The following is a 22,104-nucleotide window of genomic DNA, read 5'->3' as shown; positions in this document are numbered from 1 at the left end:
GTTGGGCGCTCGCCTTACCTTGATTTCCAGCGATTTTTTCACCCTACTATGTATAAATCGTTCGCTAAAAAAATCCACCGAAAATAAAACCACGTATTGGGTGTTCCTCAGCCATCGATCCTGTTCTCGCGTTATTGGTCCTCATGGAAGTCAGGTACACTATTGGGCCATATGCAAGTTACGCACCACCACGACCTCCCGTCCACGACGCTCGATCTGGACGTTCCTTCGTTTATTCGATTCAGTCCATGCCTCCACGGGTCGACACGAACTGGCGACGACGAGCCCTAGCAGTAGCGACGGCTAGCAAGGAGGAGCGGGACACGGGGTGACTACCATTAGGAGGATGGTTCAACTCATTTTTTCAAGGTCATCCTTGCACTGAAGTTTGAGTGCATCCCTATGTCTCTGGACTTCACCAAGCACTTTGTTGTGGTGCCGACGGAGTTCAAATTCAGAAACAACATCGGCTGCTCCTGAAAGTTGACGGTGAAGCTGATGAACGGCAGGGTGATCCTGGATCAGGGTTGGGCCACCTACGCAGCCGTTCATCAGATCAAGATCGGCTACATGGTGGCATTCAAGCTCCTCACTCCCGACACCCTCAAGGTCATCATTTTCGACGACGATGGCATTGAGGTCGTCAACAAGTGCGGGAAGCACGGCGAAACCTTCGCCACCAAGGATTAGAGCCGGGGCACCTCTTCCTAAGTACTACTATTGAGTCTGCTTTGAACTATTTATGTTTGTGGTTTATGCATTGAACTGTTATGAAATGTGGTACTGCTTATCTGAAATATGCTCTTAAGTAGTTGATCCTCTGTTTATACTTTGCTCTGTTTATGATTGCTACATTGTTGTGCCGAAGTGTGCTGGTAACCTCACCAACTAGCCAAAGAGATTACCACACACCAGGCGTTGCATACAACCAAACACCATACCTTGGATTTGTCCACTAACATGCAGACAACAAAACACCAAGCAGTGTGGTTCAGCCCATGCAGACAAGAGGGCGTGCAGGCAACTAAACAATATGCAGATGATGCATTTGAGGCTGCATTTGCATAGTCAGGCTGAGTTGAGAAGGCTATGCAATGCAGCTACTGTAGACTACGGCAACCAAGCACGCCCTGTGTGATGTTGCGCGCGTGTGTGTACGCATACCCATGCTACTGCTGTGTGCCGTGTGTGTGTGTTTGTGTGCGTGTGCTGGTGTGTGCGTGTGTGTTTGCTAGTGCATGCGTATGTACGTGTGTGTGTGTGATGTTTGTGTGCGTGTGCTGGTGTGTGTGTGTTTGCTAGTGCATGTGTATGTACGTGTGTGTGTGATGTTTGCATGCTTGTGTGCTGTGTGCTGCTGCTAGGTATGTGCTGCTGCTGCGTGTGTGTGTGCTGCTGCCTGTGAGTGTGTTGCGTGCGTGTGTGCTGCTGTGTGTGCGTGCGTGTGGTTGCTGTGTGTTTATGTGTTGCTGTGTGTGTGCTACTGGCCTCACACTGATGTTGCGTGTGTGTGCCACTGCCCTCCACACACATATTATATGAGGAGCAAAAGGGTCTTCTCAGGTGTCATTTAGTCTTAAAATGGACGAAAGTGTTATAAAAAGCATAAAATTTAGACTCGTTGTTAGATAGGAAAGAAAAAGGTATTTAGTGTCAAATAAGAAAACGAAATTTAAGATAATGTTAAATAAGGAATTGTTTCTCCATATATCACCCCATGCATGAGTGGAGCGTTCGTGCAGCAAAGTCCATTTATAGATAATTCCTAGACCAAAGTTTTTTCCATCAAATGGCTTGTTTACTGAGTGCCTGATACTGAATCAGGCTTTTGATTTCAAACTTTGAAAAAACATGAGTGTGCAATGTGGCAAGGAGTGGGTGCATGGACCATGAGTATCAGTTAAGCACATGCTACTTTAGGCTTTGTTCGGTTACACCCTGTCTCAAGGGGATTGGAGTGGTTTTGGCAGGGATTTGATTTGTATGGGATTTAATCCCTGCCAAACCCCTTCAAAACCATGCCAACCGAACACAGCCTTAGGAGTGGGAGTAGGACATATGACTGGCTGAAATACAACTAGAAGAGATGTGCATCTATCCGAATCTCCATCTAAAGCGAGCGGCTGATCCATGCACGGCGTGTCTCATGCATGGGAGATAACAAAGTTTTACAACTTCTCCAAATTTTACTGTTCATCAGGGTTCATTTTGGTTGCTGTCCACAAAGAAATGCAGTCATTGAGAAAATAGATTGCCATTAAATATGCACGCAGCATCAGCCATCAGAGTCTGGAAGCCTGGAACCGGCATTAAAATGCGAGGAAAGGCTTAAACATTTGCTCAACAAAAAGGAGACCCCTGAAGATAAAACCCACCTACCACACTAACAATCTACACAAAAGTGGTTTTGCTACGATGGAGGTCCCGCATCATTGCCTCCAGGTTTCCAGCTTCCCACGAGCCTGACTTGTCTACCGTCCTCCCTTGAAGTTAAAGGAAACATGGAGCACGTACCGCATCCTGATCTGCTCTACGTTGTAAACAATGTACTCATTGTACAGCAAGCTACCCTGCAACCAGTGACATGGTTAATCATCATAGAGCTCCTGCATTTCTACAGGGTTGGATTACAACAGTGTACCGACAAAGTGAACAAAACAACATACCCTCTTTGAAGGTTCCTCTTTGGGTTTTCCCAGTGGAACAACAACGCCATCCTCAGTGACCTTCGACTCCGCTGGTGCCATCTGGCCAACTCCTTTGGTACTGCATCAAAATGATTGAAACCAGATGTTTCTCATACTCGTATCAAGCAGCAACAGCAATATTTATGTTATTAACCAGATGTTTCCAACTGATAGAATTGTGCACTTTACACACAACAATATTATCCCCCATCTGATCCAGTGGTCTGGGAATAGTACTGACTAAATAAAGACTTGATTTTTGTAAGGAAAGACATAATGTAAAACTGGTGTTCCTTTTCGAATCAAGTGAGCATTGGAATTGATCGAAAGCATGTTGCATCAGAAACTGACCTTAGTTTTCCCTTGGGCAGGTTATCAGCATCGTATTTCGCATTTAGTAGTTCATTCATATCGCCCAGTGCAACCTGGCAGATGTAAGTTGAGTAAACGTTAAAAGCAGACCACATAGAAATGCAAGTCATCAACACATGAATAACCACACAAAAATGGTTGGGCTCTTGAAACCAACACTCAATCATGGATAAGATGAGGTGAATAATACAACGCTTGGGCTAACATGTAACATGCAAAATCCCAGATCCTGATATCTTGGAGGTGACAACGATAAACAGACCTCACATAGAAGCAGCACCCCAGATCTAGATGTTTGTGAAGCATAGCAGTAGTTTGCACTCTTGGAGAACATATCGGCAAAGTAAACCCCTTTTCCAAACATGTAGCCAGTAACAGGCGCTTCAGGAGGAGCAATTCTCAAACCTGAGAGCAAGAATCATGTTAGTTTTAAAACTGCCATTCATTTATACTAACAAACAGTTGAGGCTATAAACAAAGGCAGTTAACATAAGAGAGGCTCCACCAGAAAATACATTCAGATAATGATGAAGCACAAATTCATGCAGATGAAGGTAATTAGGTAAATTAATCTTAATGTACATTTGATGGGACCCAAATGCTATTTCCGGGAACTAGGAACAGCAACTAGTATGTCATAACTCATACTCCCTCCATTCCATAATGTAGTGCTTCCTCTATCCCCGTGCTTCAACTTTGACCGTAAATTTAACTACCAAGACCGATTGCGGCGGGAGCAAAAATTATATCAGTGAATTCGTATTCGAAAGAAGTTTCAATTATATAATTTTTTCTCCCGCCGCAGTTGGTCTCGTTGGCTAAATTTATGGTCAAAGTTGGACCTCGGGAAGCGCGGGCGCACTATATTTTGGAATGGAGAGAGTAAAACAAACAAGCAAATCTATTTCTATACTTATGAATAAAAAGCTTCAATGACAATCGTGGATAGCATTACCCTGAGAAAATATCCCAGCCCAGTTGGACAGCCGAGAACCATGCCATAAAAGCATCCTGTTTCCTGCACTAGCAAACTGCAAGAATATTTTGAGAAATAGACATTTATAGCAGTTCTCTTGAAATGCTTAGACGCGGCGGATTAGGAAGACCCACTGACCTTCTGAAACCGCTCTGTTTCACCATGTCTTGACACCTTAAACATTTGTAATATGTCAATAGTATAACCCGAGTGTGTTTTGCCATGTGTATTCGTCAGATATGTTTTTATCTGGACAGCAGAGATTTTCAAACAAGGTTAAACCCAAAATCCTTCAAGAAAAAACTGGACAAACATCAACATTCACAAGATTAAAAGAATAAATGTAGTGGATAAGAAGTAAAGCCATTCAAGCGTGATAAGTCAATCAATAAAGTACTCAGACATTTTAAAAGAAGAAAATGCTAAAGATATCCCCACTTTAGTTGTTATAATGACAGTTGCACCTTCATGCACCTGGTGAGCAATATGTAATTTTAAGAGCCGTAAATACCATTGTGGGTCGAGATTATTTGTAGAAGTATTACCATAGAGTACTCTTTTGAATGAACTTCAAGAGGCGTAAAGTCACAATGAAGTTGCTTGTATCGAGCATACAGTGGATCCTCCTACATTCCAGAACACGTTGCAGTTAGGTTGCAACATGTGCAAAGGGTATACAAGCACAAAGATGCTTTAGTTACTTAAAACAATGGGAAAACAAGTTTAAGCAACAAGTAGAAATTCATATCACAGTTTTGGTTATCCAAGACAGTATGAAAGCATGTTATGCATAATAACATGAACCACAAGCTTGAAAATCAAAGATAAATAAAAAATTTGCAACTGATGTAACTCCAGAGTTCAATCTTTAAACAGATTTATTTGCAAAATATCATGCCTGGTCACTTGAATCATCCTCCAGAAGCTTAGTTGCAATTTCAATCTCCCCAAGGGCTTCAACCTAAGAAAAGGCAACAAAATAACACTGAGAAGATTCCATAGAAATCGGAGGCAATAGAGACAACGGTGCAATTCATAGTGGCATACAAATATGAATATTTGCAAGAAAACAATTTGAATGTGAAACTACAAGCCACATAAATTTTGAACAACCCTGATAGCTCTTTTGAGATGGATGACAGGTAAGTTTCTTCCTTTAGACAGTAGTATGCAAGTCATAGTGGCATACAAATATGAATATTTGCAAGAAAACAATTTGAATGTGAAACTACAATCCACATAAATTTTGAACAACCCTGATAGCTCTTTTGAGATGGATGACAGGTAAGTTTCTTCCTTAGACAGTAGTGTACATGATGGAGATAGAACCACATAAATATTAGAACATCCATTGTTCCGAAAGTTTTCTTGAAAAGAATCATTTGTTGAGCATAAGATTTTAACAACTCATGACAGTTAAAATGCTGAGATTAAGCCGAACATGCCGAACATAGTAATACTATTACCATTTCCAGCTTAGCTTTTAATTTCTGAGGAGTGTCAATAAGGAATTCACCTGTCAGATAAATTTGTTAGAAGATCAGATTTGCTCCTACAAGGTATAAAACATAGCCGGATATGCTAAATATTGGCTGTAAGTTCAGTTAATCTAGAAAGTTTGGAACTCACGCATCTTCTTAAAACCAAAGTCATGAGGAATCACGGTGTAGAATTCCCTGTAGCCAAAGGTAATATAAGAAATTGTAGTAAATATAGGTCTTTAAACAACATGACATACAAATATGGTGAATGATGTCGTGCATTGCACAACTATCATTACATGCTGCATGTCATGCATTGCACAACTATCATCATTACATGCTGCAGATCCTGATAAGTCTATGCTACATAGGCAAAACAGCCATTAACTGTAGTCCATCCTAGTGACCGAACCATTTTATCAAAAATGAAACCTGGAGATGTTTACCCTTCAAATCCTCAAAGATGAACTAGCTTTCACTAAAAACAATTGGCATGTGTAATTGTTATATTTAACGGTTGCAGTCAGATAAAAACAGAAGATGGACCCACCCAGTCAATTGTTCAAGCTGTCTTCTGTCTGCCCTTGAAATAACATTGGAAATCCTCTTCAAAACATCATAGCCCTGTGGAAAGCTTTGAAAAGTCACCATCAAAATAGAGAGAAAGGACAAGATAATGGAAAATGAAACCAAGACCTCAAAATGCAAACTGTTACCGCATACCGATTTAAATCTATAAGTACTAGAGTTCATGTTATGCGATTTTCTTCAACACGTAATATGCATACTGAATTGATAATTCCAAGGAAAGATGCATCAAAATAACTCACCTTAAGTATTGTAGATTTGCTTAGCTTTCCAAGGGGAAGTTTATCAGCATTATAACCTAATTGGTTAGGCAGGATGAATTAGTAAAAGCAAATGCTACATGAGTAAGCAACAGGTATATCTACCTGTCAAAAACAAAGAACGAAAACTTTTGGGACAACATAGAACATAAAAGATCTTTTTCAACCGAATTAATCCAACTCCAGTAGTTGAGCAGATGATCATATGTATTTCTAGTATGGCCATTAACTCTTTGTATTCAGTTCCTAAAACTAACTAGTTATAACTCCTGAATCATATAGAAACCTAAGTTGTACAGATACATGTACGGGCACATCAGAACATGAAGGTGGTGATACATCATGAAGATTGCAGGGTGCTAACAATATATCAAATTAGCATATAAACACAGATAAGAAGCTCACTGTAACAGATGAATGTTATGATGCTCATGTCAGTTCAAAAAGCAGGAACTGTCAAGTTACTTACCAATTTCCATCATTTGCTGCTTCATCATACTTATGTTGCAAATGAGGGATATGAATTGGGCAGTTCGAGTTTCAAGCTTTGTCTCTTTTATCTGATCAGTAATGGAACCTTTCTTTTGAACCTGAGTCTGAAATTTGAAGACCACAGGATTAAAAACAACAAAAGTGCTAAACTGCAAAGTAAGTACTAAAAGCCAAATCTCACTGTTTCCTTGTCGACTTCACCATAGTCCATTTCAAGCCATGTGTATTTCTTTGCATAACACTCAAAATTCTTGCGGTCAGACCAACTGTTCTTTGTTTTGTCCTCAAACTTTCCCTCAAACTCGTCTATTGCTTCGTCCCGTGTTGAACAGGGATGTAGCTTTTGTTGACCTCGTGCCCCTACTCTCCCCCATCTATTGAAAACCATGAAGCTTCCACCAGCATCAGATTCTACAGTTAACAAACACTAATTAATTTTCCATTGAATGTTACACATCATTCATAGGTTCGTGGTGCTGGTGCTAGTAAGCAACAGTGACTTGCAGTTGCAGGACAAACCTAAAGCTTGAATGATATAGTACTTATTATTGTTGTCTCCAACATTAGTCTGGTTCAAGGTGGCATCATAAATCTCGTCACCCTGCAATAAAATATGTATAACGAAGATGTGAACAAAATAGTAGAAAGAACAGATAACCGTTCAAGGTAGCTACTGTACATAGTGAATACTAAGATGAATGCGTTGTAGCTACTGTACATACTACATAGTGAATACTAAGATGATACATGAAGGATGCCAGTGAAAGTTTTTGTTGGTCTATTCTCTAAACACATGGTAAAATTAGGCCTGCTAAGATGGTATATTTGGGTGCCGCCATAGGCTATCACATCTATGAATATTAAAGCCAAAGTGACAACCTGAACATGATGTAATGCATCAGATACCATATGAATGAAAATATTTAATTTGGTTGGAGGAATTGTCTAAGTTTGACATTCATGAGAGATCATGTTTTGCATTGTCTAAGTTTGACATTCATGGATAGATCATGTTTTGATTTGAACTCACTCAGCATGCATACTGCATAGGACGTAGGAATTTAGTGAACCATGGTTTCAATTGAAGTGCACACATCCAAGGTACAATATGGGTAAGAAAAATTAACCAATAATAAACTCACGCACCACTTGCAATACATGATAGGTCATTTTTATATCGTCAGGGATGTGCTCATCCAGCACTGCAGCACCTTTCTTCGTGGCTTTGACAATCTTCTCCTTTTTCACCTCCTCTTCAACCTCCCCAACACCACCTGCACGAACAAAAATGCATAAACGACCATGCCAAAAAACAGGTAAAGTTCAAACCTCACCCTCCGGTGATCAATACAAGAAATTAATAGATCAACAAACCTTTTGCAAGTTTCTTCTTGTCCTGGAAACCACCATCAGCAACTGCCACAGAATTAGCAGGGGTTGATAGCAACCTCTCAATAACATCCTTCTTGATCCCATTCGCTGCAAGTCCTCGTGCCTTGGCCAATGCCTGCAGCTCCCGGTAGCCCATGCCCTGTAGCTGTGCCGCATCCAGCATCACATCTGTGACTATTTTTTTCTTTTTCAGCTCCTCAACCTTCCCATCATCAGCTGAACCAATACACAGTGAACAGTTAATACTCAGGTAAAGTTCAGAGCCTACCACTCAATAACCAATATAAGGAAATTAATTGACAAACAAACCTTCTTCTACTTCCTTCTTGTCTTGAATACCACAATCCACAACAGAAGTAGCAGGGCTGGAGAGCAACCTCTGTAGAACATCCTTCTTGCCCCCATTAGTATTGAGCCCCCGTGCCTTGGCCAAAGCCTGCAGCTCACGATAGCCCATGCTCTGTAGCTTTGCCGCATCCAAAATGTCATTTTCCTCCTCATTTTCACCTTCACCATGCCTTTTCCTCTTCCTTTTGCTCTTGCTTTCTGCTTCGCCATCCATAACCACACCGTCTATGCCATCTACATTACATATCTCAGCTGCAGAAGCCGCCTCCTTCTCTTCCTCACGGATTGCAACGTCCAGCCTTAGCACCTAGTGGAAAAGGAATTGCAGGACGTAAGTCACAACGACAATCCCCATATGTCTCAATGTTTGTAAGCACAAAGATACACATCACAAGAGCGAAGCGGGTGTGGGCATATTACACATATGCACAAGCACATGGTGCACACATTCAGCAACTTAACTGTGCACACAACAGCAAATGCTGGCCAGCGGATTGCAGCTAGATGACGCAAAAAGACAGAGCAGGAAATCCGATAATTCAGAGAGATTTGCTGCTCCTGTCCGTGACTCTGCTACCGGTGCCGTCGAGGCAAAATTCAGAGAAAAGGAGCGCGAACAGCCCGTGACCGCTTCTACCGCCTGTGCGCGCGCGCGCTCAGCCAGCCACAGCCCGTGCCTGCCACACGCGACCTTAGGCCGCCACCGCCGCTCGTCCTTGACCCCCGACCCCCAACCCCGCGCTCCGTCAGCCCGCCGAGCCGCGCACGCCCCACAGCGGCCATCACGCCCCGCTACGCCTCCGCCGCCCGGAGAGAGACACGAGACACAATAGATTGGATGGGTGCGGCGAGAGGGGGGATGGGGCGGCGGCGTGGGTGTGAGAGAGGAACCCTAGCGTGAGCCGCGAGACAGCACCCGGTCGGTCCGTTCGTGGCTGCTAGGGAAGTTCTCGAGAAGGGAATGCGGCTCACCAGCGCCGGCTTGGTGCCGGAGGCGTCGAGGCCGCGGCGCTGCAGCTCGGCGCGGAGCTCCTCCACCCGCAGCTTCGCCGACATCTCTCGCCTTCGCCTTCGCGTCCGATCCCCTCGGCCTCCTCGTGTTCCTGGAAGATGTTTGGAGGGGGGGGGGGGGGGGGGGGGGGGTTTTAAAAATTTTGGGGGGGGGGGGGGGGGGGTTTTGCGGTTCCGGTGTGGGGTTTCTTCCGGGAGAAGGGGGGCGGAGGGTCGGAGTCTTCCTCGAGAAGGAAGGGGGGTGGAGAGCACGAAGAATTTTGGAAAAAGCGACGCGGAGCGGGAATTGGAAATATTATACGTACTGCTCCTTTTTTTTATTTTCTAACAACGAAAATATTATGGAAAATGTTTGTTTTAAACCGGATGAAAACAGCGTCGACACGCGTCCCAGCTGGGCCCTACCCACTTATTTCTCTGAGTAAATTGCATAGAAGTACCACAATTAAGGCATTGGAAACAGATTGGTATCCAGATTGGTAATTTTTACGTGTGAGTACCAACTTTGAGGCGAGACGTTGCAAAAGAGGCTAAAAATGTTGTTTATACGTATTGACAGAAAAACTGACCAGTTGGGCCCGCCCGTCAGGTGCCACGTTGGCCGGTTGGCGCGTGCCCGCGCGCTGACTCGGACAAGGCTGAGTCGCACCGTTTAGTCGCGGCCCGAGCCTCCGTCTCTGTCTCCGTCGTGCCCGTCGCCACCACTGACCGCCCGCGCCGCCGTGAGCTCGAGGTCCGCTCCTCCACGACCGCGGCCCCGCTCCGGCCCCACACGCGCACCTTCCCCACCCCGGGCCGCCCCGCCGCTCCCGCCTCGCGCTCCTCCATCCGCTTCAGCCGCGGCGCCAACTCCTCCCCTGCCTCCTCCATCGACGCCGCAGCCTCCTCCGCCTTCGCCGTCGCGGCTATCCTCATGCCCCACCTCTCCCCTTCCGCCGCCACCTCCTCCTCATCCCCTTCCCCCTCCCCGTCAGCCCCCGTGTCCTGCCCCGCCACCGTCTCGGCGCCCCGCGCTGGCGCCCCGGTGGCCGTGGAGCTGCCGTGTGGGATGGCCGTTGGCTCGCGCATCACGGTGATGGCCCGGCCAACGAGGAGGGACGGGGCGGCGTCGTGGCAGTTCATGGTGGAGCTGCTCGGCACCAAGGCCGTCCAGGGGGAGGAGCCGCCCAGGATCAGAGGCGACTTCAGCGGCCGCCCCGTCATTGAGCTCAACACCTGCTACCGCATGTAGTGGGCGCTGCCGCAGCGCTGCGTGGCACGAGCATGTCGTGGAGCTTCAACCGGCATCTGCGACATGCATACTTCTTAGAACAATTAGACTTGCAGGTGGAATCGACAATGCACAGGAGCAGCTCTGAACACACAAAATGATTTACTCGAAACATCTAATATGTATATATAAGAACAACCGGTATACAAGTGAGATCAGCAAAGCTGTTAGTTCCTAGATCAAAAACAATTGACACATGTACATGGTGTCAGCATCTAGCTAGTGTCAGAATCAGCAGCTGAATTAACCAGCCACTGACCAAAAGAATGAGCGAATTACGCAAGCTAACTATCCAGAGGGCCTCCAAATCAAGATCAAACTCGAACTCATCCTTGCTGTTTGATTCTCCAGAGAGCCGGGTGTTGCTTTTCAACTACCAAGCAGTCTCATTGTCATCTGGCGTTGCAGCATTGAGCGCTCCCGGGCTGCAGCTTCCTCCGGAGGCAGATCATGTGTTGCGGCGACTGGTAGTGCGCGGTGTAGTTACCGTCGAAGCAGCCGGCCTGGAAGAACTTGACGTCGTGCGAATACTCCACCGGCTGGCGAGTCTTGTCGAACTTCTGAACCCACAATCAGGGGAAAGCACATCCGTTTGTTAGCCTATAGACACACTGACACAAATGCTTCGATATTTACTTACTGACTGACAAAGATGGTGGTAATGACTTACTCTTAGTTTCTGGTTGTCAAACTTAGATACGATGTACTCAGCGATGTCTGATGAAATAACATAGCCCGGTCCGTTTGCGTAAGGTGGGTATACTTCTTCTTCCCATTCCTGAAGAGCAGCAGGAAAATTACATCACACTCATGTATGCTGGGTGAAATATATCACTATCAGTACCAGAACTTTGTCAGAAAGATGATACTCTATTTTTTTCTAAAATAAATATGATACTCTAATACCACTAGTAGGCATGATAAACATAACACCCTGTGTTTAGAAGACGATCATTGGATTTGCAATCATAATCATAGTTCCAGCTGGAGTTAAACCCATGCTTGCTTTAGGAAAGGCAGAGGCTAGCATGAACGCACTAAAACATGAGACTGGAAAGGGGAACTAACAGATATGACCCGTTAAACACGTACTAGTTTTTCTTACTCCATACTCAGCAATGGAAATAGTCTTTAAAACAACGAGGTCATAGCTATCCATGAAAGGGACCAGAACAATGTCACCAAAGAACTCTGCCTCCTTCTTCAGCTCCTCGTTGGCCTCTTTTTCCCATTTTGTAAATAAGTCTTCTATTAGAGTTTGCAAAGTCAGCAAAATAACTTCAAAGTTGTAGCAATCATCCACAGGTACTTACCAGAGCGACGAAGAACCGGCCAACACTGTTAGATGACTTCCTTGTAGCAATCATCCATGACTTGCGGACGGCCATCCGCTCGGCGAAATGGTTGGCTGCAGAAAGGATGCCAATGAACAGCTCGTCAGGTTCAGTCGGCAGAGGTGAGGCCTTCCACTGTTCAGACATTCCCGAGTCCATTTCTCACACTTGACTGGTTCAGCCGGCAAAGGTGAGGCCATCAACTGAAATTGGAACCAATAGCAAGCAAATTCACTGATGAAATTTGTGTTGGTTTTAACGAACAAATAGCTTCAAAATTGAGATACTACTATTAAATTTCTTAGAGAACGGCAAGGAAAAAGCGAGATTGAACTGTGGAATCAAAGGAGCTCACCTCTATCCTCGTCAGGGCCGGGACGTCGGGCCCTCGCAGCGCTGCGGCAGCGCCCACTGCATGCGATAGCAGGTGTTGAGCTCGATGACGGGGCAGCCGGTGAAGTCGCCTCTGATCCTGGGCGGCTCCTCCCCCTGGACGGCCTTGGTGCCGAGCAGCTCCACCATGAACTGCGGCGACGCCGTCTCGTCCCTCCTCGTCGGCCGGGCCACCACCGTGACGCGCGAGCCGGCGGCCATCCCGCATGGCAGCTCCACGGCCACCGGGGCGCCAGCGCGGGGAGCCGAGACGGTGGCGGGGCAGGACGCAGGGGCTGACGGGGAGGGGGAGGGGATGAGGAGGAGGAGGCGGCGGAAGGGGAGAGGAGGTGAGGCAGGAGGTAGCCGTGGCGGCAAAGGCGGAGGAAGCTGCGGCGTCGATGGAGGAGGCGGAGGAGGAATTGGTGCCGCGGCAGAAGCGGATGGAGGAGAGCGCGAGGCGGGCGCGGCGGGGCGGGTCGGGGTCGGGAAGGTGCGCGTGTGGGGCCGGAGCAGGGCCGCGGTCGTGGAGGTGCGGGCCTCGAGCTCACGGCGGCGCGGGCGGTCGGCGGTGGCGACGGGCACGACGGAGACGGAGGCTCGGGCTGCAACTAAACGGTGCGACCCAGCCTTGTCCGAGTCAGCGTGCGGGCACACGCCAACTAGCCAGCGTGGCACCTGACGGGCGGGCCTAACCGGTCAGTTTCCCTGTCAATACGTATAAACAACACTTTTAGCCTCTTTTGCAAGGCCTCGCCTCAAAATTGGTACTGACATGTAAAAATTACCAATCTTGGTACCAATCTGCTTTCAATGCCTCAATTGTGGTACTTCTGTGCAATTTACTCTATTCCTCTCCCTTATCCCCACAGCTGCACATTTCCTCTCCTATGTCCATCGTCTTCCTCGCTCCATTTTCCCTTCCCGCAGACCTCTCCTCTCCCTTTCCTTCTCCTTCCTTCAGACCAGGATCAACGCCGGCAAGCTCATGGCCACCACTACCGCCAGCTTCTGCTTCTCATTGGTGTGCACCGCTGCTGCAATGTCTGCAAGCCGACGGCCACCGCTACTCCTACCTGCTGCTACATAGCAAAAGGACAGCCTCCCCTCGCCTGCACAGGCAACGGCGGCTGCTGGAGGTGTTGCAAGGGTGTTGCCACGACGAAGCCGACGATCGAGGCCGCAGCGGGGGTTGCGCTCGCGTACCAGTTCCTGTGACTCCCGGTGCTACGATGCAGCGGTTTGCCGGCGGAGCTGCTGCTACAAGGGGCGCCGCTGCGAGATCCCGCGGGGCTGCATGGAAGCGGCCGCCGGAGCTGCAGGCGACCACGGTGTCGCGTGGCGGTCGCCACTCGCCACACATGCTATTACAACGGGAGGCTCAGGAGAGGAGCTGCACAACATCGGGTCGCCGGTGTTGTCGCGACAGAGGACCACCGGCGCTCTGTCGTGCTTCAAGCGAGTGGCGAGGTGCTACAGTTGGGGGCTCGTCGGTTTTCTCAATGAAGCATCGCCGGAGTTGCAACGTAGCATTGCCGGGGGACATCCGGTGCTGTGATTCAACATCCCCGGGACCACCGGAGTTGCAATGAAATATCGTCGGGGGCACCGAAGTTGCAATGAAATATCGTCGGGGCGCCGTTGTTGTGATGCAATATCGCCGAGGGCCCCGCCGGAGTTGCAATGAAGCATTGCCAGTAGCTGCCGGAGTGGAAGCGTCGCGGGGCCGTTGAAGCTTCACCGGGTTGCAATGAAGCGGCGTCGACGTTGCAATGGAGCGCCACCGGGCGCGATCCGTGCTGCGCAGTGCTGCCTGATCCTGTGGCTGAGAACATCTAATCGGACATCTCTAGAGGCGGCTTAAATTAGGCTTGCATCATCCGGTAGATTTGTAGTACTTTGATACTCTTTTTTCTACAACGAAAATATTATGGGCCACGCTTCGCCGTCTCAGCAACCATCAGATGGACAGACGTACAGAAGTATTGGAAAGCGTTGTTTTTTTCACGAGACCTGAAACCTCTGGTGATTAGGGTTTCGAGCGGAACTCGACGGCGCACGCCGGATCTGCATGGCGGGGCGTCCCTGGATTCCGCGGGAAGGTGTCTGCATCAGCCAGCGGCGATCATCGGGCAGCGGATCTGGTCTCCCCACGGACGGCCAGGGCCCTGCTCGAAGAGAAACTCGGGAAACTAGGGATCACCGATGAGGAGGCGACATCGCTGGTGATCGATGATAGGGAAGAAGGCAAACCGGAGAAGTGGCTATTGGCGGGAAGGGTCTTGCACCAGAATCTCCTCCATATTCAGACCATAACCAACACACTTCGGCCGGTGTGGGGAAACCCTAGGGGACTCCAATTTCGATCGATGGGAGAGAACACCTTTGTGGCAGAATTCGAATCCCAGTGCGATCGCGAACGGATCTGGGAAGGCTCACCTTGGCATATTAGCAAAAACGCCGTCATATTGGCTGATTTTGAGGACTGCATGAGACCTGATGAGGTCCAGTGTAATCGGCTCAATTTATGGGCTAGGGTTCCAAATCTCCCATACAATCCGCGGAATGATGCATGGGGAAAATTGATTGCGCAGCAAATTGATAAGGTAGCCACTTCTATTCAGTTTGATCATGTTTGTGGATATCTGCGTGCGAGAGTCTCTGTTGACATCAAGAAGCCATTGAGGAGATGGATCTTGATTCAATCGGCAAAGATGGGCAAAACTGATCTATATGACATACAATATGAGAAAGTGCCACACTTTTGCTTCTCTTGCGGCCGTCTAGGTCATTCAGATCCTTTTTGTCCCAACCCAGGCCCCAGGGATGAGAAAGGGGAACTGCAGTTTGGCCCTAAGTTAAGGGCACTAGAGGATAAAAGGAGGACAACATCTGGTGACGGCACATCGAAAGAACAACATGCACACACGAGCGGCCAAAGGGAGTCTCGGAATTCAACTACTCCCAGCAAGGAACAAGTGGAGGTGAACTCTCCAGTGAAGAACACATCACAGAATAATAAGAGGAAAGAGGCGCCAAAACAAGTGTACCGGCCAGTTGCAAGTCGTCAGCTACTCCTTACCGATGGCAACAGCTCCGCACACCCTGAACATATGGCTGGTAAGGTAATGGAGGGAGATGGACAGACTACTCATGAAAGAGGAGGAAGAGCCTCTGCGGGACACGAAGAAAAAGAAACCCACACCTGAAAATTCGGCAGAGGCTGCGTTGCAGCCCTGCCGATCGCAATGAATTGTTTGAGTTGGAACTGCCGAGGGCTTGGGAACCCCGAGGCAGTTCACGAGCTTCACATCATTGTGAAGCAAGAAGTCCCCGCCCTGCTGTTTGTAATGGAGACTAAAATCAGGGTGAAAAGAGTTGAAGATATGCGTCACCAACTAGGTTTCGCGAGATGCTTTGCTGTGGAAAGTGAAGGACTAAGTGGTGGCATAGGTCTTTTCTGGTCCAAGGAATATGATGTTCAGTTGAAAAATTATAGTTCCGCCCATATTGATACAATGGTGCGAATTAAGGATCAAAACTCCCTTGAGTGACGATTCACGGGTTTCTATGGAGCACCTAGAGCTGAGAATAGACACCACAGTTGGTGCTTTATGAGAACCTTGTATGCACAATCGCATGTTGCATGGCTATGTTGGGGAACGCAGTAATTTCAAAAAAATTCCTACGTACATGCAAGATCATGGTGATGCATAGCAACGAGAGGGGAGAGTATCGTCTACGTACCCTCGTAGACCGTAAGCGGAAGCATTATGAGAACGCGGTTGATGTAGGCGTACGTCTTCACGATCCGAACGATCCAAGTACCGAACGTACAACACCTCCGAGTTCAGCACACGTTCAGCTTGGTGATGTCCCACAAACTCCGATCCAGCAGAGCTTCGAGGGAGAGCTCCGTCAGCACGACGGCGTGATGACGGTGATGATGATGCTACCGACGCAGGGCTCCGCCTAAGCACCGCTACGATATGACCTAGGTGGATTATGGTGGAGGGGGGTACCACACAAGGCTAAAAGATCAACTGATCAACTTCTATGTCTATGGGGTGCCCCCTATCCACATATATAAAGGAGCAAGGGGAGGGGGCCAGTGGCCTCATAGGGTGCGCCCCAAGAGGGGAATCCTACTCCTAGTAGGAGTAGGTTCCCCCTTTCCTAGTCCAACTAGGAAGGGAAGGAAAGAGGAGGAGAGGAGAAGGAAAGAGGGGGCCGGCCCCAAAGCCCTAAACCAGTTCGGTTTGGGCCTAGGGGGCGCACCCCACACTTCCTTGCTGCCATCTATTTCCACTAAAGCCCACGAAGGCTCATTGACCCTTCCGGCGAATTCCTGTAACTCTACAGTACTTCGAAAAATACCTGAATCACTCGGAACCTTTCTGATGTCCGAATATAGTCATCCAATATATCGATCTTTATGTCTCAACCATTTCGAGACTCCTTGTCGTGTCCCCGATCTCATCCGGGAAGTTGAACTACCTTAGGTACATCAAAACACATAAACTCATAATACCCGATCGTCACCGAACGTTAAGCGTGCGGACCATACGGGTTCGAGAACTATGTAGACATGACCGAGACTCATCTCCGGTCAATAACCAATAGCGGAACCTGGATGCTCATATTGGTTCCTACATATTCTACGAAGATCTTTATCGGTCAAACCATATAACAACATACGTTGTTCCCTTTGTCATCGGTATGTTACTTGCCCGAGATTTGATCGTCGTTATCTCAATACCTAGCTCAATCTCGTTACCGGCAAGTCTCTTTATTCGTTACGTAATGCATCATCCCACAACTAACTCATTAGTTGCATTGCTTGCAAGGCTTATAATGATGTGCATTACCGAGAGGGCCCAGAGATACCTCTCCAATACACGGAGTGACAAAATCCTAATCTCGATCTATGCCAACTCAACAAACACCATCGGAGACACCTATAGAGCATCTTTATAATCACCCAGTTATGTTGTGACGTTTGATAGCACCCAAGGTGTTCCTCCGGTATCCGGGAGTTGCATAATCTCATAGTCAGAGGAACATGTATAAGTCATGAAGAAAGCAATAGCAATAAAACCGAACGATCGTATGCTAAGCTAACGGAATGGGTCAAGTCAATCACATCATTATCTAATGATGTGATCCCGTTAATCAAATGACAACTCATGTCTATGGCTAGGAAACTTAACCATCTTTGATTCAACAAGCTAGTCAAGTGGAGGCATAGTAGTGACACTCTGTTTGTCTATGTATTCACACATGTACTAAGTTTCCGGTTAATACAATTCTAGCATGAATAATAAACATTTATCATGATATAAGGAAATAAACAATAACTTTATTATTGCCTCTAGGGCATATTTCCTTCAGTCTCCCACTTGCACTAGAGTCAATAATCTAGTTCACATCGTCATGTGATTTAACACCAATAGTTCACATCTTTATGTGATTAGTTCACATCTTCATGTGACTAATACCCAAAGGGTTTACTAGAGTCAATAATCTAGTTCACATCGCTATGTGATTAACACCCAAAGAGTGATCATGTTTTTCTTGTGAGAGAAGTTTTAGTCTACGGGTCTGCAACATTCAGATCCATATGTATTTTGCAAATTTCTATGTCTTCAATACTCTGCACGGAGCTACTCTAGCTAATTGCTCCCACTTTCAATATGTATCTAGATTGAGACTTAGAGTCATCTAGACCGATGAAAAAAGCTTGCATCGACGTAACTCTTTATGACGAACTCTTTTATCACCTCCATAACCGAGAAATATTTCCTTAGTCCTCTAAGGATAATTTTGACCGATGTCCAGTGATCTACTCCTAGATCACTATTGTACCCTCTTGCCAAACTTATGGTGAGGTACACAATAGGTCTGGTATACAACATATCATACTTTGTAGAACCTATGACTGAGGCATAGGGAATGACTTTTCATTCTCTTTCTATTTTCTGTCGTGGTCGGATTTTGAGTCTTTACTCAACTTCACACTTTGCAACACAGACAAGAACTCCTTCTTTGACTGTTCCATTTTGAACTACTTCAAAATCTTGTCAAGGTATGTACTCATTGAAAATATATCAAGCGTCTTGATCTATCTCTATAGATCTTGATGCTCAATATGTAAGTAGTTTCACCAAGGTCTTTCTTTGAAAAACTCCTTTCAAACACTCCTTTATGCTTTCCAGAAAATTCTACATTATTTCTGATCAACAATATGTCATTGACATATACTTATCAGAAATGCTGTAGTGCTCCCACTCACTTTCTTGTAAATACAGCCTTCGCTGCAAGTCTGTATAAGACCATATGCTTTGATCACTTTATCAAAGCATATATTCCAACTCTGAGATGCTTGCACCAGTCCATAGATGGATCGCTAGAGCCTGCTCACTTTGTTAGCACCTTTAGGATCGACAAAACCTTCTGGTTGCATCATATACAACTCTTCTTTAAGAAGTCCATTAAGGAATACAGTTTTAACATCCATTTGCTAGATTTCATAAAATGCGGCAATTGCTAACATGATTCAGACAAACTTTTAAGCATCAATACGAGTGAGAAAATCTCATCGTAGTCAACACCTTGAACTTGTCGAAAACATTTTTGCGACAATTCGAGCTTTGTAGATAGTAACACTACTATCAGCGTCCGTCTTCCTCTTGAAGATCCATTTATTCTTAATGACTCACCGATCATCGGGAAAGTCAATCAAAGTCCATACTTTGTTCTCATACATGGATCCCATCTCAGATTTCATGGCCTCAAGCCATTTCGCGGAATCTGGGCTCATCATCGCTTCCTCATAGTTCGTAGGTTCGTCATGGTCTAGCAACATGACTTCCAGACAGGATTACCATACCACTCAGGTGCGGACCATACTCTGGTTGTCCTACAAGGTTCGGTAGTAATTTGATATGAAGTTTCATGATCATCATCATTAACTTCCTCACTAATTGATGTAGGAATCACTAGAACTGATTTCTGTGATGAACTACTTTCCAATTTAGGAGAAGGTACAATTACCTCATCAAGTTCTACATTCTTCCCACTCACTTCTTTCGAGAGAAACTCCTTCTCTAGAAAGGATCCATTCTTAGCAACGAATATCTTGCCTTCGGATCTGTGATAGAAGGTGTACCGAACAGTTTCCTTTGGGTATCCTATGAAGACGCATTTTTCCAATTCGGGTTCGAGCTTATCAGGTTGAAACTTTTTCACATAAGCATCATAGCCCCAAACTTTAAGAAACGACAGCTTAGGTTTCTTGCTAAACCACAGTTTATATGGTGTCGTCTCAACGGATGTAGATGGTGCCCTATTTAACATGAATGCAACTGTCTCTAATGCATAACCCCAAAACGATAGTGATAAATCGGTAAGAGACATCATAGATCGCACCATATCTAATAAAGTACGGTTATGACGTTCGGACACACCATTACGCTGTGGTGTTCCAGGTGGTGTGAGTTGCGAAACTATTCCGCATTGTTTCAAATGAAGACCAAACTCGTAACTCAAATATTCTCCTCCACGATTAGATCGTAGAAACTTTATTTTCTTGTTACGATGATTTTCCACTTCACTCTAAAATTCTTTGAACTTTTCAAATGTTTCAGACTTATGTTTCATCAAGTAGATATATCCATATCTGCTCAAATCATGTGTGAAGGTCGGAAAATAACGATACCCGTCGCGAGCCTCAACACTCATCGGACCCCATGCATCAGTATGTATTATTTCCAATAAGTCAGTTGCTCGCTCCATTGTTCCGGAGAACAAAGTCTTAGTCATCTTGCCCATGAGGCATGGTTCGTAAGCATCAAGTGATTCCAAAAGCCCATCAGCATGGAGTTTCTTCATGCGCTTTACACCAATATGACCTAAACGGTAGTGCCACAAATAAGTTGCACTATCATCATTAAGTTTGCATCTTTTGGCTTCAATATTATAAATATGTGTATCACTATGATCGAGATTCAATAAACCATTCACCTTGGGTGTATGACCACAGAAGGTTTTATTCATGTAAACATAATAACAATTATTCTTTGACTTAAATGAATAACCGTATTGCAATAAAAGTCCAATCATATTATGCTCAACAAACACAAAATAACATTTATTTTAGGTTCAACACTAATCCCGAAGGTAAAGGGAGTGTGCGATGGTGATCTTATCAACCTTGGAATTACTTCCAACACACATCGTCACCTTGCCCTCAACTAGTCTTTGTTTATTTTTCAACTCCCGTTTCGAGTTACTACTTTTAGCAAATGAACCAGTATCAAATACCGGGGGGTTTGCTATAAACACTAGTAAAGTACACATCAATAACATGTATATCAAATATACCTTTGTTCACTTTGCCATCCTTCTTATCCGCCAAGTATCTAGGGCAGTTCCACTTCCAGTGACCATTTCCTTTGCAGTAGAAGCACTCAGTTCCAGGCTTGGGTCTAGCTTTGAGCTTCTTCATGGGAGTGGCAACTTGCTTGCCTTTATTATTTGAAGTTCCTCTTTCTTTCCATTTGCCCTTTTCTTGAAACTAGTGGTCTTGTTAACCATCAACACTTTATGCTATTTCTTGATTTCTACCTTCACCGATTTCAGCATCGCGAAGAGCTTGGGGATTACTTTTGTCATCCCTTGCATATTATAGCTCATCACTAAGTTCTAGTAACTTGGTGATAGTGACTAGAGAACTTTATCAATTACTATCTTATCTGGAAGATTAACTCCCACTTGATTCAAGCAATTGTAGTACCCAGACAATCTGAGCACATGCTCACTGGTTGAGCTATTCTCCTCCACCTTGTAGGCAATGTACTGTCAGAGGTCTCATACCTCTCGACATGAGCACGAGTATGAGATACCAATTTCAACTCTTAGAACATCTTATATGTTCTGTGGCATTCAAAACGTTTTTTAAGTCCTGGTTCTAAGCCGTAAAGCATGGTGCACTAAACTATTAAGTAGTCATCATACCGAGCTTTGTCAAACGTTCATAACGTGTGCATCTGCTCCTGCAATAGGTCTGTCACCTAGCGGTGCAGCAAGGACATAATTCTTTTGTACAGCAATGAGGATAATCCTCAGATCACGAACCCAGTGCATCATTGCTACTATCAACTTCCAACTTATTTTTCTCTAGGAACATATCAAAAATAAACGGGGAGCTACATCGCGAGCTATTGATCTGCAACATAGTTATGCAAATACTATCAGGACTAAGTTCATGATAAATTAAAGTTCAATTAATCATATTACTTAAGAACTCCCACTTAGACAGACATCCCTCTAATCATCTAAGTGATCACGTGATCCAAATCAACTAAACCATGACCGATCATCACGTGAAATGGAGTAGTTTTCAATGGTGAACATCACTATGTTGATCATATCTACTATATGATTCACGCTCGACCTTTCGGCCTCAATGTTCTGAGGCCATATCTGCATATGCTAGGCTCGTCAAGTTTAACCCGAGTATT

The 22,104-nt window shown here is 45.7% G+C and overlaps 1 protein-coding gene and 1 pseudogene across 2 annotated transcripts; both read right to left on the bottom strand.

Annotated features, from left to right (window-relative positions):
• Window positions 1-2,238: 2,238 nt before the first annotated feature.
• On the bottom strand, window positions 2,239-9,709 carry LOC125522859 (poly [ADP-ribose] polymerase 2-A-like). Of its 2 annotated transcripts, XM_048687899.1 has the most exons (20): window positions 9,569-9,709; window positions 8,558-8,903; window positions 8,231-8,464; window positions 8,003-8,130; window positions 7,376-7,457; window positions 7,038-7,267; window positions 6,834-6,960; window positions 6,347-6,402; window positions 6,067-6,140; window positions 5,665-5,711; window positions 5,502-5,551; window positions 4,934-4,996; window positions 4,581-4,661; window positions 4,174-4,284; window positions 4,015-4,090; window positions 3,322-3,464; window positions 3,039-3,112; window positions 2,667-2,766; window positions 2,457-2,570; window positions 2,239-2,426 (listed from the first exon to the last, which is right to left on the bottom strand). In XM_048687899.1, the coding sequence occupies exons 1-19, from the start codon at window positions 9,650-9,652 to the stop codon at window positions 2,472-2,474; spliced, it is 2,205 nt and encodes a 734-aa protein (XP_048543856.1). In that variant the 5' UTR covers window positions 9,653-9,709; the 3' UTR covers window positions 2,239-2,426; window positions 2,457-2,471. The 2 variants fall into 2 exon arrangements, with proteins under 2 accessions (XP_048543856.1, XP_048543855.1); XM_048687898.1 differs by having other exon boundaries at window positions 2,239-2,570.
• Window positions 9,710-10,975: 1,266 nt separating this feature from the next.
• Window positions 10,976-22,104, bottom strand: part of LOC125519129 — a 49,305-nt pseudogene continuing 38,176 nt past the window's right edge.

This window comes from Triticum urartu, chromosome 7, assembly GCF_003073215.2.
Source record: "Triticum urartu cultivar G1812 chromosome 7, Tu2.1, whole genome shotgun sequence".
Lineage (NCBI taxonomy): Eukaryota > Viridiplantae > Streptophyta > Magnoliopsida > Poales > Poaceae > Triticum > Triticum urartu.
Note: the sequence above shows the minus strand (reverse complement) of the source record. Positions and strands in the feature narration are given on the sequence as shown.